Here is an 18329-nt window from a genome sequence, read left to right as displayed (position 1 = left end):
AGGGTTGGAGAAATTAATCTAACGATCAATGTTGCCCAGTGTTTGACATCTACATCAACAAACCGAGCAGAACCCAGAAGCTTGCCTTTTATTCCCCATGAGCTCATTACATCTGATTCATCTCAGGAGCGAGCATCCGAAGGTGGGTGGGACAGGTTTCCACTGGGACCAGAAAGGGCCCATCTCTGCTTATCTCAAGTTTAAAGAATTCCAAAAAGTGATCAGGTTGTAACCTGGGCTTCTTTCCTCTGAAAGAGAACTGAATGAGCTCGATTTACTCTTGACACATTTCCAAGGCAGCTCTCTAAACCTAACGAGCCTTTGAACATAGCCCAGCAGCAAAACATTATTACAGGGTTATAAAGTCATTCGCAAATATTCACTGACCACCTACTAAGTGTTAAACACTCTGCTAAGGGCTAGAGATTTCAAGGCAAACAAAATCCAGTTGCTCTGTCAAATCTGCACAAAATAAAAACAAGATCTGAAAATGTAAAAGCAGTAGTGGACTTCACTGAGTTCCTCTAGTTCAAGATACATCCCTTCCCACCCCCATTCTTTCTCAAATCGTGTTCCCTCTGCCTGGTAGACCCTCTTTCTCTCTTGCTAACTCCTACTCATCCTACAGAACTCAGATTAAATGTCACTTCCTGTCCTGACCCTCCCAGGTTAGATTCCATGTCCCTGTTATGCTTCTAACAGCACCCTAGTCTTCCTTATTAGAGATGTTTTGCTTCTAACCACAACTGCTTCTCTAATGGTCTGTTCTCCCTGCTATTCTGTGCCACCCACATGGTCAGAATCGCTGTCTGTTTTGTTCTAGCCTCCGCCATCCACAGTGCTCAGTATACAGCTGGCACTCAAAGAAAATTTTCTATCTAAAATAATACATGGTCACTGTCTAATAAGCAGAAATAGCCAACTTAAGTTTATTGCTAAGCAGTTTCTGAACTTCAAGTTATAGTTTCCAACTCTCCGAAATTGCTAACACATATATTAACAGATTTTTTTCATTTAAAATGGCTCATTATAAGCTCTGTCCCTCTATAAGCTACAAACTTCAAAGAGCATTACTTAACATATCTCAGATATTCAACAATGTTTCATTCTTTTTAACTTTAAACTAAGTGGTTTTTTATTAGATTCAAAACCTTCTTAATCAAAATTAAATCTCCTTTGAAACACTGTCCCCCAAAATAAGAACTGGTATTGAAGTTATATTCACCTTAGAGGGGTCATATCTTCTGAGGGTTTCCAAGAGTTTTGGAATCTGTATTCTTGTCTCTTCTTCACAGAAGAAAATCCAAGATGAATTTCTGCTATATGTTACAGAAAAGCTGACCAAAAGAAACAAGTTTCAGTAATCACTTCTGTAAAATGAGTTAATAATAAGGTTTAAAACTGATCAGTAGGAAGTGAATGAAGGGTACACAGAATGGCATATCTAATTTTTTTCTCTATATTTTTTTCTCTATATTTTTATTCAGCTTATAGAAAAGCCAGATGCTAATGGTTTAAAAAACAGCTGGAGCTCTTAAAGTTAATTCTCTCCATAACAACACTAGTTCAGGGGATAAATAATTTTCAAATATCAACTTGAAGCATTTTATTTTTTAAGATAAAGCATATACAGGGCAGGGTGTGGTGGCTCATGCCTGTTATCCCAGCACTTTGGGAGGCCGAGGCGGACGGATCACAAGGTCAACAGATCGAGGCCATCCTGGCCAACACAGTAAAATCTCATCTATACCAAAAATAAAAAATTAACTGGGAGTGGTGGTGCACGCCTGTAGTCGCAGCTACTCGGGAGGCTGAGGCAGGAGAATTGCTTGAACCCATGAGGCAGAGCTTGCAGGAGCCAAGTCACCACTGCACTCCAGCCTGGCGACAGAGTGAGACTCTGTCTCAAAAAAAAAAAAGAAAAAGCTATTCATGATTAAGAACCAATCATCAAGAAATTTGGTTAAGGTAGTAATCATAAAAAGTAAAACTCAAATTTACTTCACTTACTGACTGAGGAAAACCACACCCTCTTAATAAAAAGACTAAGGGCGTAAAAGTGTTCAGGTAGGAATGTCAGTAATTCACACGTGAGTTAAACAAACGTACTGTGGTAACAACGGAAGTATGGTCCATGCACCTTCTTGTTTAGCCAGCTGATGAAGGAGGAGGACACTGGGGAGCTCCTGAGAAAACAATGATCAAAGAAGATAAGTATGAATTGACTACTCCGAAAAAAAGTTAAAAAAAAAAAAAAAGAAAAGAAAAGAAAAAAGAAAAAAAGAAAAGGCTTGGCTTAAAATGCAGCTGTTTCTAGAGACCTGACATGGTACTCTCCAAACCACTTCTTTTTCCTCATTTTCTCCAGGAGCTACTGGAAATGAAGTATTTTGGCTGAATCCATGCAACCTCTACACTCTGCATCAACCACACACCCAAATAGAGCTCGAGACCTACAAGGAGGGTCTTCCGTGACTCCGAGCCAACCTGAAATCTGTGAAGGTGACTTGAAGGGAAGAGCCTGGGGGAAGTAGTCAGGGATAACTCAGAGGCACAGAAGCAGTTTTTTATTTTATATACAACATATGGAACATGTGAAAATGAAAACCCTTTGGCTAAACTAGAGGATACAATATTTGATCTACCTCATGTGCAAAAATTACTTTTTAAAGTTCTCTAAACACATTAAAATACCCTGATAACAAAAAGTTTTGGTCTAGAAATATAATCCTTAATTACTCAGGCAATAATAAGAATAGCATAATAATGGAATTGACAGATTTATAAGCATAGGAGGAACTAAAATTCAGAAATAAGGCACAACTGTGCTTAAATTATGTATACATATATAAAGAGAGATTAATATTTTTAAGGCTACGAGTGTTAGCTTTGAAGCAAAACACTATTCGCTATACTTCAAGTTGTTACAAAAGCCAAAAGTCAAAAATTTCATATCTCATATGCTTAAACCTCCTCCCCCAACAAACTTTATTATATCCTGTGTTTTATACTAGCTATAAAGCTATATTCCTAGTAACCATTACAGACAAAAGAATTCAAGAACAAGTACCTAAGTATCTGAAATATTACTGCACTGATGTGGATTTCACAGCTGTCTTAAAGTTCATAGACATTTATTATTTAAGAAGAGAATAGTCTTTAATGTAAATCTTTGGAATTAAATTTCAAGTAAATCTCATTTATTTTATATAATATTCATTTCGACTTCCATGTAGAAATATGAAATGCAAAAAACAGTAATCACAGGTTAAATCAGACAAACAATGTGGTATGTTAGAAAGAGCAAACCTTAAGGCTGAATTAGCAGTTACCCAATATAAATAATTCAGGGCCTTCCTACTGTTACTTCTGAATTATGCAGTAATTTTCATTGTCTTTTTAAAATTCCAGCAAATATATATATTCATGAAGGATTACATAAGAGCAGAAAATCATGTGTAAAGAAACTAATGACGTTACTATTTGCATAAAACTTTGGAATAATTATGGGTAAATGCAAATGTGAGCTAGACAAGAAAAGAAATATAGCAAATACTTTTTAAAGTTTTATATAAAAGTAGCTAATGAGTTATGATGTATCAATTAAAATTATGATGAAAACTTTATAACAGAAATGTCTTTATGTTTAATAGAAAAAACCAGACATGATTCCAAGAATAAAACAAAATCCTAGATGAACAGAGACTAGAGGAACCAGAAAGTGAAAATATTTGTGTCAAGATGATAGAACAATGAGATATATGCTTTAAAAATCCTTCAATTAAAACATAGCTAAGTTTTTTAAACATTGAAGGAAAATGAATGCACCTCAAAAATTTACTTCCAAACAAGTATTATACTTCCTAGTTATAGGATACATATAATGTAATATCAACAGCTATTAACTGAGAAAAGGCTTCCTTTGATACCTTGACAGTAACCTCAGCAGAAAGGCTACAAAGGCACTTTCCTGGGAGAGATTAGAAGACAAGCTTATTAATAATTCTGCCACAACATAAAATGTGGGAGGCAAAGGTTTAGGTAGTGCAAACAAGGAATCACATCCTAGATTGAAATAAACTCTATGGATTATCAGTAGATTAAAGTCATTCATAGCTCCATTATATTTATTTAGTAAATCATATACTAGATTTCATATTTGCTTCAGTTTGTGAACACAAGATCAGTCAAATTTTCTGTCTCTCTGTATCTCCATATAACAACATTTCAAAAGCTAGCATGCCTTGTTAATAACACTCTCCAAAGGTGAGTACTCAAAAATACAAAGTAGGTGTTACTTTGGCACTCAGAAACCTGCTCTTGATTAACTCTTGATTAAGCCAAAGTCATCTTAATTATAAATAAATTTTAATCTACTAATCCCCAAAAATGCCCAAGAGCTTTTATTCTTGTCATATACATATACACACATATATACACATATATATATATATGAATGCACATAGAGACCCAAACAGATGTAATATTACACTTAGATGTAGTAGCACCTTAAAGGTAATTATCAAAAAGGGTGCAATAAAATTTTCTATCAAATGATCTTATCTCAGTTCCTACCACTTAGGATTATAATAATTTATGTTCCATCTATCGCCATCACAAGATTTAGATCCCCTTAAAGGTAGTGTCACTAAATGATACCATTTTTAGATTCAAAACAAGTTTTTATTTTTATTTTTGGAGACAGAGTTTCGCTCTTGTCACCCAGGCTGTAGTGCAATGGCACAATCTCGGCTCACTGCAACCTCTGCCTCCCAGGTTCAAGTGATTCTCTTGCCTCAGCCTCCCGAGTAGCTGGGATTACAGGGGTGCACCACCACGCCTGGCTAATTTTTGTGTTATTAATAGAGACAGGGTTTCACCATGTTGGCCAGGCTGGTCTCAAACTCCTGATTTCAGGTGATCCACCCGCCTCGGCCTCCCAAAGTGCTGGGATTACAGGCATGAGCCACCGTGCCCAGTCTCAAAGCAAGTTTTTAAATAAGTAACTGGCTGAATAACTAAGAAATAGTTTTCAAATTAAAATTCAAGGGGAAAATAAGAAAATGTTATATCAACATTACCAAGAGCTGTCTGGAATAAAGACATAGTAAAGGCATTCATGCATGCAACAACTGTCGTCAATCTAAATGATGCCTAATCATGCTACTATTTCAAACCTAAAAGGTAATTCAAAATTCTCTCGATAATGAGATAATGCCGTAACAGGCAGGCATAAAGGAGCTAAAAATACAAATGATCAAATATGGATAAATGACAGAAAAGGGAAAGAAAATGAAAAGGTCGCTTGCAGTAATTTAAACTTTCATGTCAACTCTATTTATCTCTTCGAATTAAAGTCTGCCTTTATCAGCATCCACTGGTATCATAGTCACTTTGAAGACAGAAAGCCTACTGAAATTTCAGTCGGTACTTCCTTGGAACATATTTGTTATCAAGGCATGAATTCATATTTAAAGCAGCTAATAATTATTGAGAGCAAACAAATTTAAAACCAACATTCTAATTCATTAGTTGGTTCTTATACATATTCATCATCCTCATTTGGGAAAGGGGTTTGATTCCAATATCACAGCTGAGTATTCTCACAATATTTTTAGAATGATGAAGGGCCATTATTCTTGACATGGAGGGGAAATCATTAAAAATTTATATGTAGAAATATTAATAGTATGAATGAAAAAGCTAACATTTGAACATGGATTAAAATAGATGAATATATAAAATATCATAAATAACCTTAATTATTCAGCAGATTTGGTTTTGAACCATTTTAGTTTTTCTGCATGTCTGGAAATAATTCAACAATTAAACTACATGCTGCTGGTCTTTCCCTTGTCAACAGACTATTTGCCAGTATTTGTCATTTGTCCTTAATTTAACCTCTAAACCTAGAAGTACATGGGTTTATGGTCTCATTCAGTTTTATTATTCAGACTACACGCTAAACTAGAAAGTAAGATCAGCATTAGGCAAAGGTTCTAAAAAACTGAACTTTTAAGACTGATTCCATTTCAACTGTATGTCTAAATTCCAACTATTACATCATTCTGAGGCACTGAACTGAGCTTTTAGAACAACAAATAAATTATGGTGAAAATTAACATCTGTTTATTGTTACAATTTCTTCTGTAAGAGGTAGGTATGTCTTACGAGGATAACAGAGATCTGTAATATGCTATTTGCAACATGTATCAGACAGATTTACTAGCCTTTAGAAATCCAGTATTCATTTATGGCCCCCAGCAGATTATATGTGATGTTATAATAACATACCTTCTAGGAATCTGAGTCTATATTACAAAAAAAAGAAAAGATTTCTCTAGATACCTGTCTTAATCATTAAATGTCCTTTCCTAACAAGATAAAATATTACCTCATTATTTAGAAATTTTTATTTTTATGAACAATTTACTTTGAAAAGCATTACTCCGTCCATTTTACAGCTCATATAAATCTATTTTAACTAATAATTCATTCACTCACAAAAGGCTGTAAAGCTCAGTATTTAAGGATCTGATTTTTGGAGCCAAATTCCTTCCTCTGAATCCTGGCTCTATTTCTTCTGAGCCATGCAACTCGAGTGAGTTCCTTATCCTAGTTGTGGCTCCGCCACCTCATTCTCTCATGTGAGATGACAACAGCAAAGGGGAGCAAGTGAGTTAATACATGCCAGGCACTTGGCATGTGGTAAGCATGTGATGACTATCAACAATATCATCAATTTTGCAATAATTTTTAGCAACTACTATGTACCAGGTACTGTTCTAGGAATACAGTAAACAGCTGTGATAAGACAGGCAGAGTCCCTGCCCTATTGGATCTCATGTTCTCATGAGGGAGACAGGCAACAAGCAAATAAATCTACAATATAATGTCTGGGATAGAAGCCATAAGAACAGAGCCATATCAAGAGACAGACTGAATAGGACACTGTTTACCTATCAACACGGCTCTGCTGCACGAGGGATCATGGCCCCACCTGCAAGTCAGGAGGCAGCAAGGCAGAGAGAATAGGCTTTGGATCCCCTCAGAACTGAGGTATAGGACTGACTCCACTATTTTATTAATCTCTCTAAGCCTCAGTTTCCTCTCTGCAAAATGGCAAGAATAACAGCAACTAATTCATAGAGTTAAATGAGCTGATGCTTGAAAACAGCATAGCATAGTGTACCAATATGAGCACTAAATTAAATAACGATGATGATGAGCACTCAAAAAAAGCTACAATAACTACTGTAGTTTCCAACTCTCTCTACTCCAAACCCTGGGCCCATAAACTAGATGTCTCACTAATCCCTCAAACTCCACCTTTCCAAAAATGAACTCATCATCTTAGCTGAGAGTAGCTCATCCTCTTTTCTTCATCCATTCCCTAATATCCAGTGACATCCACGATGTATTGCCGCCTTCAGTGACAGTACTCAAGCTGCCCAAGATGGGAGTCTACCAAACTTATACTACATTTCTTCAAGGCTTAGTTCAAATGCCATAAAAAAGCCTTTACTGGCATGTCCAGATGGGGTCACAGCTTTCCTTGCCTATGTTCTCAGGGGGCCATGTTTGTACTGATTCATACAGCAATTCAACCAGTGGAATGACCTGCTCCCCCCACTAGAATGAGCCTCCTGGAGGGCAGGTGCCATTTCCAGCAATAGGCACTGGGCATGGCACAGTCTACAGTGACCTACACCCTGGAGAGGCCATCCCTGCTGGGCATCACACATCACTGGCACCATGTTCATGGAGCCCCCACCTCCTCTGCACAGTTGCATGTGCTGGCTTTGCACTTGGCCTCCACTGTCACCACTAGACACCCAGAGGAGGAAGGTCTAAAGCTACCTGCTTCTTGGGGTCTCCAGCTCCATACTCATCCAACATGCCATGCTGGAAGGGAGGCCCACCCTCCCCTGAGCTTGGGAAGCCCGAGCACCTGGCCTCCGTCTGCCTTAATGGGCTGAGCCCCAGCTCCCTCCAGACACAGGGTGTAGACTTCTCCAGGAAGCAAAGGGGTTCAAATGCTGGGCAACCAAAGAGAGACAAAGGGTCACGACACAGCCTTCCAAATGGTGTGAAGATTTCATTACTGTTGAGCAACTTGGCCTTGAATCTCAATGTTCTATTTCCTGTGATGCATGAAGTTCTATATAAAGACACATGTATAAAAGATGTTTCTAAGAATGCTAGTTGTATATGTGAAAAAGGACAGTATTATTTAAGTGAGAGAATGTGTATAAAAAAAAATTCTATTTTCTCCTGGAGCATCCTGTCCAGGCCGTTGCCCAAAGTAAGTATTCAATCAATATTTGTTGAATGAATGGGTCGATAAATTTGCATTCAACAGCAATGCAATAAAGTCTGGAATTTAATAAATAAAAATACAATTAATGCCTATAAATTTCTAAAAATAAAATGAACTTTTAGTAAACTATTAAGCATCCAAATCCTTTCACTTCAAAAGAAAAGTGTAATGATATACAGCATCAAAAAACTGAGGCAATAAATCACACTCATGACTCTCAAAGTTAACCTTTTAATGAAGTAACTCACAGAGTCTCCCTGTGAATAAAAAAAAATTCTGAAATTAGAAAACGCCAGGCCATCTTTCTCAAGCTTCTTTACACTAATCTACGAAAGGCTTTGCTAGCTCTCCTGGCTTAACAAATGAAAATCAGGTGTTTTTAAAAAAAAAAAAAAAAAACTAACGAGGCAAGGGCCTAACTCTTTTCAAGAAAAATAGTGATTTCCAAAACTTTCCGCAAACAGCAGGAAAAAAAATAATTTGTAAGGTTGAGACTATGCCAGGTTTAAAATAAAGGGTTTATAGTCTCACCACAAAAGGCGACAAAATTAGAAGTGTCAGTTCTCTTCAAAAGCTATATAGTTCAGGGTGGAGAGAGTATAGAGGTCTCTAGGCAGCTAGGTTAGCTCCATTTGGTCTAAAGCAGAAAATGTAATCCAACCTCTGACCCCCCGACCTCTGCCCCCAATAATGAAACCCTTTTAAGCATCCTGACTTCTGATTTTTTTTTAGAGGAGGGGGCAGTATTTGCAGGTTGCCTTGCCTGGAACCATAATGTATCTCTGGTTCTGCCTATTTCTCAGCTCCTGCCTTAATTCTAAACACTGTCCTACCCCTCTCCCCAAATATTCCTTCTACAGTGGCTTACTTCTCTGCTCCCCATCCAAAGTGCTTCCCTGGGCAAGCAAGACCCTGGCCTTGTGCTGAGGTTAAAGTTCCTACTTTAGTGTCTTCAAATGGTGCCCGGATTCTTGCTTTACTAGAACCTACTGAAAGCAATGCAATTATGCTTTATCTTCTCTCCTTCACTGTTTCCAATTTAATCTTATGTAAAGTTCCTCTGGAGAACAACAATGGTTTTAGACAGGTGTTAATATGCTTTTGAAACTACAGGAAAGATTATTTCAGCATGGGATCCCCTTGGTGGCTAGACCCCAGGTTCCAGAAGGAAAAAAAAAAAAAGACTCAGGTGACAGCTTTGCCATCACAACATAAATTCAAGATACTTAACAGTATCATCTCTAGAACCTGAGCTGTTTGCTCTTTTGTTTCATGTAACTAACAAAATATTTAATATAAGAATTTTTACACAAATATCCACTCCAGAAGGAATTTTAAGTCAAAAAAACAGATGTCAAATCATAATTGACACAGATGCAGTGCACATAATAGGCATCTGAACAAAATAAACTCAAGCAGGTGATTTATTAGATCATTGCACAAACTCTCCTTATGGGTTTCTGTCTGTCTCACCTCCACTTTGCTTTTAGTTCACATACCTCTTTAAATAGTCAGTCTCGATCACTTCACATTACCCTTCCATCTGTGACACAGGGAGGAAAAAAACAGGGAAAAAAATAGCTCTTCTTCAAACTCTGTATTCTTCCATGTGCAGATCTGCATTTAGGAAGCCGTAGTCATCAGCCACATCCCCACTCTCACCGACCCTCCTTTCCATTCACTGCAATCTACAAAGATCACATTCCACTCCCAACACACACTTTACCCATCCTACAAACTGTTCCCTTACAAATTCCAGTTCCTACTTGGCATCCCAAAAGTAGACCTTCTGGCAATTCATGTCTTCATCTTCCAGAACTATGTTCTAAACCTACGTCCTCTGGCTCATTTTCCCTGTCTTTCCTGAGTGATTTCACAAAAGTCTTCCCTCATTCTCCTCTCAGGCTTCACATGCACAATTAGCACAGCGTCAACTCAAACTTTTTACATATTGCTACACAGCTTCAAACACGTTATCGTCATTCTCAAGGCCCCCATGTGTTGTCTACAGATGTCTTTTTGCATTCAAAAATGACTAATATAACCATAGATGCTCAATTAATATTTGTTGAGTCAATTTTTTTTTCTTTTGAGATGGGGTCTTGCTATGTTGCCCAAGGTGGTCTCAAACTTAGGTTCAAGCAATCCTCCTGCCTCAGCCTCCTGAGTAGGTGGGACTACAGGTGCACCTGGTCTATTGAGTGGATTCTTTAAAACACTGATTCTGTACTTACAATTTCTGCTTAATGATATACTCACTTATATTATGAAATAGTTACCATCTACTTTATAAAAACAAGAATATGCATTCTACTAAATTCCTTTCTAATCCTTTGTGACAGAGCAACTTTGAATGATACTCTGCACATAGAATAGAACCTGATGAAGTCAGCTGAGTTATAGATTGGAAAGAACATATAATTATCAACCTCAGCGCCATTATAACTGCATGATAAGCTTCAAAACTGGAGATGGAAATGACTACTTACAATGACCCTTGTTGCAGAAAACAAGGGAAACAGTTTAACTCTTCTACTAACAACTCCGCACACAGTATTAAATGTCAGATAAAAAGTTAGTTTAGGCTCTTTCTTTTTAGATTCATGCTGTAATGATGAAAAATGTTTGCGTTTTTAATAAGGCTGCATTTTAGCACCTTGAGGCAAAACAGGCATAGGTAATGACTTGCCTAAGCAAACAGAATAGCTGGAAACAGATGCATCATCACAGAAGTCATTAAATTTTTGCACCTTAATTTTTGGGCAGACTTTGTAGTCAAGTGCAACCTGACAGAGTAATGACTAAACAGCAGTTCTAGACATCTGGTATTGTGGGAGGAATATATATTTTGAGCTATCAGATAAATATTCAAATGATAAAACTTACTGCTGACTTCTGCCTCACCAAGCAACTTTTACGAATGTTCATGGTGGGCAAATTGATGAAGAAACCAAAATTGCAACCTTCATGCTTCATAGTTGGGGTCCCAGGTGACATGAGGGTCCCAGACATCCCGTCCCTTACAGGCACGGTGCATACCTGCCACACCAAGCTGCTGAGACACCCCTTTGAGGAGCCAGCCTGCTCCCACCACAGCACTGGGACGCCGACAACTTCTGCCTCTTAGTTTTTCCCTTTCTCAGCTCCCACAGCTGACTGAGTCACCAGTTCTTTCTTGAGCATGCCCATTTCTTAAAACAGCCTCCAGTAGACGGGGCACGGTGGCTCACACCTGTAATCCCAGCATTTCGGGAGGCCAAGGCGCGTGGGTCGCCTGAGGTCAGGAGTTCGAGAGAAGCCTGGCCAACATGGTGAAACCCTGTCTCAACTAAAAATACAAAAAATCAGCCAGGCGTGGTAGCAGGCACCTGTAACTCCAGCTGCTCTGGAGACTGAGGCAGGAGAATCGCTTGAACCCAGAAGGCAGAGGTTGCAGTGAGCTGAGATCGCACCACTGCACTCCAGCCTGGGAAACAGAAGCAAAACTCCATCTTAAAAAAAAAAAACAGCCTCCAGCTAAGTTTTAACTAAGGAGCCCTCCTGCCTCTTTAAAGTGACTTTGCCTCCCTATGCTTTGTGAATTTCAGCATTTAATTCTCCGTAGTTGATCTTATTTCTCTATTTTCATTTAGTTCCAGGTGAAGTTATCTCATCATTGCCCCCTAAGTATTGTCTACAGACCCTACGTTAGCTGTCAGCCATTCTTGTTCTTGGATCTCTCTTTTTTTTTTTTTTTGAGATGGAGTCTCGCTCTGTTGCCCAGGCCGGAGTGCTGTGGTGCGATCTCGGGTCACTGCGACCTCCGCCTCCTAGGTCCAGGCAACTCTCCTGCCTCTGCCTCCAGAGTAGCTGGGATTACAGGAGCCGGCCACCACGACCGGCTAATTTTTGTATTTTTGTATAGACAGGGTTTCACCATGTTGGCCAGGCTGGTCTTGAACTCCAGACCTCAGGTGATCCGCCCGCCTTGGCCTCCCAAGGTGCTGGGATTACAGGCGTGAACCACCATACTTGGCCCCATTCATGGATCTCTAAAGTGCTATTCATGGAATAAAGTCAACTTTTAATCATACATGTGGCATAAAAATCTCTGTAAAAGAAAAAATGATCCAGAATCAAGTATAATTGCAAACCTTAAAATCTTTCTGGACAGTTCAACTTCCAAAAGACTTGTTAACCCAAAATTGAAATTACCTAAGCTGTAACAGCTCCCTCTGGATCTTGTGAGCAAATTAAAGTTTGGTCATAACTACTTGGGTGCTCTTAGCCGGCTTCATCCAAGCAAAGAATTTCAGAACAATAACCGACCTTCTTATAATTAAAGGGAAGCTTCCTTATTGCTTTAGTCTAGGCTCTACTTACTATCACAGAAATTAAATGCTGGGGGTGATGGGGGTGCATTGCCTAACAATATTGGTTAATTACATGCCTTTAAATGTAAAACCAATGTTGCCACCTAGTGGCAATCTAAGTCTCCTACTCAACAGGTTGTCTAAACAGAAAACTGCAAATAAAGGACAATAAAAATTAAGTATAAGCGTGATAAAGCTAAACAGATGCATAGAATAAAGCACTAAAAAGTCAAATACTTTAAAGAAATGTAGCTATTTCCTAAGCTTCAAAAGCTAAGGACAATGAATCAATGGAAATACAGGTTCTAATGCTATGTGTGTTTGGCAATCCACTACGTGCTATGGGGGATGCAAAAAGGAATAGGGAACAGGTCCCACCTCCCTCTGGAGCCTGAAGGCAGAACAGATACACTGAAGGACAAAGTACACCTTGGGGGTGCATACGTGAAATGCCAAATGAACATCCAAGGAAACAGGTGTCTACAGATGAAAATGTCCATCACAGTGGACTGAGGTTACCTGCAACAACAGAGTCTGTCATAAATTCTGAAGGCATTAGTAAGTGACAGAAGCCAGTCGCAAAAGGACAAATACCTATGACTCCACTCTTTGAGAAATCTAGAAAAATCAAATTCACAGAAACAGCAAGTAGAATGGTGGTAGCCAGGGGCTGGGGGAGGGAGGAATGGGGAGTTGTTCAATGTGTACAGATTTTAGTTTCACAAGATAAAAAAGCTCTGGAGATCTGTTACACAACATGATTCCACTTGACACTGCTGAGTTGTACACTTAAGACGTGCATTTTAGGTGTTTTTTTATTACAATTAAAAAATAATAACAGTGGCGGTGCCAGCAACAACAAAGCACACTGAGTGGGATGCATCCTGAGGTCAGTGCGCAGGCCACAGTCCCAATTAGTCAGGCAGTCTGAGACCAGTCTCTCTGAGGCCTCTCCAGAGAATGTCGCATTACTGATGGCAATTTGACAGGCCAGTCCTCAGGTAGCCAGCATCCCACACCACCTCTCCTCTCTGTATCCCTTCGTATGGCCCTTCAGTCTGCTCTGACTCTGCCCAGCCCCTAGACACTGGTCTTCCCGCAGGGCGCATGGCTTCCCCTGGAAGCAGCACCTTCAAGCTTCCAGCCACTACCTATGTATGCTGCTGACTCTCAAATCTACCATCTTCTGGCCAAATCTTTCTCCTGAGCGTAAAACAAATATCCAGCCTCCAGCTACTCACACCCTCACTTCAGATATGACACCCAAAGTCATCATCACCCTCTAAACCTGAGAACCTGTCCTCAATCTCACTCAGCAGCCCCACCTCATCTGAGTCCCAGCTGGAAGCATCCCTGCCATTCTCTCCAGCCTGGGTCCATCTCCCACCATTCTGGCCCTGCAGCACCCCTACGCCACCCCCAGCCAGATCCATGGCCCTGTCCTCAGCCCAGAGCTTCTCAAACTGCTGTGGTGGAGGGCACACAGCAGTCTGCAACCCGCCCTGTGCAGCATGGCCCAAGACTAGTCCCACGACCTTAGAATGAGGTTCCTCACCCAGTCCTGGCTCTCTTAATGCCATTCTCCCTAAGGTCACCAGGGGATGGTTTTAAAACACAAACTCTACCAGGTCTACTCCCTAACGGCACTCCCTGGTAGTAATCCTCAACCAAGGGGCACTTTTAACTGTAATAGTGACCAGGGTCACTGCTACATGTATTGCCAGAGACGAGAGACGCTAAACACCTGTATACCAAAGAGATACACCTCAGAATACCAGGAGGGCCCTCAGAGAAGCCCCAGAGAAGCCTGGCTCCCCAGAGGACATACAATTCTGCGTGACCATGATCCCTCCTGACTTCCCAGGCCTGTGGCCCACACTGCCACCCCCCATCCACTGGCCCCAGGACAGCATCACAGCCCACACAGCTGTGCTTCCACCTCTCACCTGGCCACCTTACCTGCTGTCCTCCTTACCCTGAAAGCCCTCCCCTCCCACCTCAGCCTCAACCTAGCTAGTGCCTAATAGGTAGGCTCAGTTCCAGGCTCAGCACTTTCAGAAATCCCTCCTTGAGCATCACATCCCCTCCTCAGCTCCCCTGCCCCACTTCACCATGGTAGGGGCCCTCCTTTGTGTCCCAAGTACCCTTCTATCACTGCTCTTCCACCTTGCTTGAAAAGTGCCTGCTTGGCCGGGCACGGTGGCTCACGCCTGTAATCCCAGCACTTTGGGAGGCCGAGGCAGGAAGATTACGAGGTCAGGAGATCAACACCATCCTGGCTAACATGGTGAAACCCCGTCTCTACTAAAAATACAAAAAAAAATTAGCCAGGTGTGGTGGCGGGTGCCTGTAGTCCCAGCTACTCGGGAGGCTGAGGCAGGAGAATGGCATGAACCCGGGAGGCGGAGCTTGCAGTGAGCTGAGATGACGCCACTGCACTCCAGCCTGGGTGACAGAGTGAGACTCCATCTCAAAACCAAAGGAAAAGAAAAAAAAAAAGAAAAGAAAAACTGCCTGCTGATGGCCCTTCTCCTCTCTGGGACTGTGCATTCTTCAAGTACCAAGACTATGTCTTGTTGATCTTTGTATCCCCAGTACTTTGCCCGTAGTATGTCTTCAAATACCAAAAGAATGAATGAGAGGTTCATAGATAAATTCTGTAGACTAAGTGAGTCCTTGATATGAAAACAAAATCCTGACTTTGGCAGAGACATTGATTTGTCCCTCTGTATCCATGCTCCCTTTCCCTTCTAAAGATTAGAACCCCTTGAGTTCTAGCTGAATCCAGGGCCACCCAACTAGACATTACACTTCCCAGCCCAAGTGTACCCACATGATATATCCTGGACATAGGTACATAAAGGGACACAACATATACAGCTGCAAGGTACAAAATCCTTAAAAGGAAGCAGCTTGGCCTACACACACTGGAATGCAGAATGTAGGTCAGCTTCAACCAAGCAGGACAAGACACTTCATCCAAGTAACAGGACAGAGGAACCTGGAGCAGAGCTGCCTCCCCAGGCCCCCACCAACTAGACTGTTGGGTGGGGAGAAGTACATCTTCCATCTTTCTTTTTTTTTAATTTTGTTTCAATACTGAAGGATTTCCATCTTCTTTAAGTCACTATTATGTTGTCTGTGTTAGTCAAGTGAATCTTCTGGTTCTTTTTCATATTATCTCCAAAAGATTTAATTATTCATAACATCATATTTTTCTAGAACCAACTCATACCTAATTTTTTTTCTACTCTTCTTCCTAAACTCTGTGGTTTCACTGAGAGAAGTAAATAGCTCCTATATTTAATAAGGGGGAGGTTGGCCATTATCCATTTAAGAGTTAACAGGAATAAAATACATAAGTTACTTAAATTTTCATTTTCATTTGATAAATTTCTTAGAGTCAATTCAATTGCCATATGCTGAATACCTACTATGTTCAAGGTGCTATGGAAGGATCAAAAGAAGTGTCTGCCTTCAAAGAACTTGTGATTTAATACAGCATGTGTGTGCATGCATGCGTACGTACGGCCGAAGGTCCATACTGTATGTAGGAGAAATACAAGGAAACTTCTATTACAATAGAGAAGAAAGTAACTCTGGGAAAGAAAAGATCATGAATTTCAAGGATTCAGTGCTTGGTTCTGAAGAATCAACTCATAAGACATAGTCTATTCTCTGCTCTCAAAATTTGTAAAAGAGACAGGTAACAAATAATACACAATGAAAAGTATACAATAGAAGTTTGTCCAAGATACAAAAGTGGAACCAAAAAGGAAGTAGCTTAGCACGGCGGCTCAAGATGGTGCATGGAAAACCTTTACGGGGATACATGAGCTTGACAAGAAGACAGGATCTACAATATACAAAACCACAGGGGCATAGCATGTGATATGGTCTGAATCTGTGTCCCCACCCAAATCTCATGTGGAATTGTAATCCCCAATGTTGGAAGTAGGGCCTGGAGGGAGGTGACTGGATCATGGGGGCAGTTTCTCATGGTTTAACATCATCCCCCTTGGTACTGTCATGAGGAGAGTGAGTTATTGAGAGATGTGATTGCTTAAAAGTGTGTAGCACCTCCCCTCTCTCTCTAACCCTCCTGCTCCAGCCACATAAGATGTGCCTGCTTCCCCTTCACCTTCTGCCATGATTGAAAGTTTCCTGAGGCCTCCCCAGAAGCTGTCATGCTTCCTGTACAGCCTACGGAACCATAAGCCAAGTAAACTTCTTTTCTTTATAAATGACCCAGTCTCAGGTATTTCTTTATAGCGATGCAAAGATGGACTAATATGGCAAGTGATCCTAGAACCATATACTAGTTTGAAGTTACTGGCAAATAAAGCACAAGGGGATGAGCGGTGGAAGATGAAGCTGGGATCTAGAGACAGGAACTTCAGTTAATAAGCTCTGGTGCAACTGTCTTGGCACAAGGTAACAAGCAATGGAGGTTCCTTCTGCTCTGCTGAATCCACACCTGCTCAGCTGCCTACCATCTTGCCTCAATCCTGACAGACACCAAAGAGAAGCTATAACACATTCTCCATTCCTAAATACAACTGCCAAGTTCAGCTTACACGGGAACCTCTAACCATCCTCCCCAGAGCCTAGAGTCAGTTTTAAGCATCCAATGCTCTTGTACCTGGGCCCTATCCTTTGCGGAGCCCCAGGGCCTCTCAAAGAAGCAGGCATACCCAGCCCCCAGCAACACCCTGCCAACTCTCATTTTTCCTAAGGGGAGGAGGAGAAGAAGGAATACTTTATAATTTCTATCGCTTCCCACCAAAACGTACCCACATGCCTTATCCCCGCTGTAAACCAAGTCCCAGGAACACTGCCCTGATCGAAGGTGCTCTAAAAACTGCTCTTCCCAGAAGAACAGAAGGGGAAAGGCAGGTAGAGAGCCAGCAATGAATATCCATTTGCACAGAAACAAAATTGGCCAAAAATAAAATAAGAGTAGATGAACAGTAGAGGAAGTATAGGGGCATACGCAATCAACTAGACTTGGATGGCAAGGGGCGTCGCTATCTGTATCCATGGAAAGGACCACTGGTATGGATTAAATGGGGAAGATACATAATCTAAAAAACACAAATCTGTATCTGCAAAACGAAAGGTATTGCTGGGAGCAGGGGCACATGCAGGTGACATAGGGAAAAGTGTGCTCTTAATTCATATGAGTAAGGGATGCCTAACTGTGGTTCTGATGTCATCACTGATCACAAAATTTGGGGTAACTGGCAAGGTCTGACTGAGCAAAATCCAGTTAGAGCTTCCCTGGATCCACCTGAGGGATGGATTACCTGGGCTCCTGGCTCCCCCTCCTCCCTGCAGCAGCCTGCACGTGGCCACCCCACTAGCACCTCCAGCAGAGCAGATGGAAGAAGCCAGCCAGTCAAGATTGCTGCATGTCTGCCTCTCTAATAAAATCCAGGAAGATTTAGTAGGAGAAAACCTCCAAAAGTTAGGTTTCCAAAAAAAAGAAAAAAAAATTTTTTTTTTCTTTGAGACAGAATCTTGCTCTGTCACCAGGCTGGAGGGCAGTGGCGCAATCTCAGTTCACTGCAACCTCTGTCTCCTGGGTTCAAGTGATTCTCCTGCCTCAGTCTCCTGAGCAGCTGGGACTACAGGCGCGCACCACCACGCCCAGCTAA

General features: G+C 40.8%; 1 protein-coding gene across 2 annotated transcripts in view; it reads right to left on the bottom strand.

The window, feature by feature from the left end:
- Positions 1-18329, bottom strand: part of B3GLCT (beta 3-glucosyltransferase) — a 125601-nt gene that overhangs the window by 76198 nt on the left and 31074 nt on the right. For both annotated transcript variants that reach the window (XM_055360351.2, XM_031001436.3), the window contains exons 5-6: positions 2110-2186; positions 1226-1337 (exon numbers count right to left, since the gene is read on the bottom strand). In XM_055360351.2, coding sequence (XP_055216326.2) covers positions 1226-1337; positions 2110-2186 — 189 coding nt within the window. The remainder of the gene's footprint in view (positions 1-1225; positions 1338-2109; positions 2187-18329) is intronic.

The sequence above is a fragment of the Gorilla gorilla genome, chromosome 14, assembly GCF_029281585.2.
Source record: "Gorilla gorilla gorilla isolate KB3781 chromosome 14, NHGRI_mGorGor1-v2.1_pri, whole genome shotgun sequence".
Lineage (NCBI taxonomy): Eukaryota > Metazoa > Chordata > Mammalia > Primates > Hominidae > Gorilla > Gorilla gorilla.
This window is presented reverse-complemented; position numbering and strand designations above follow the sequence as displayed.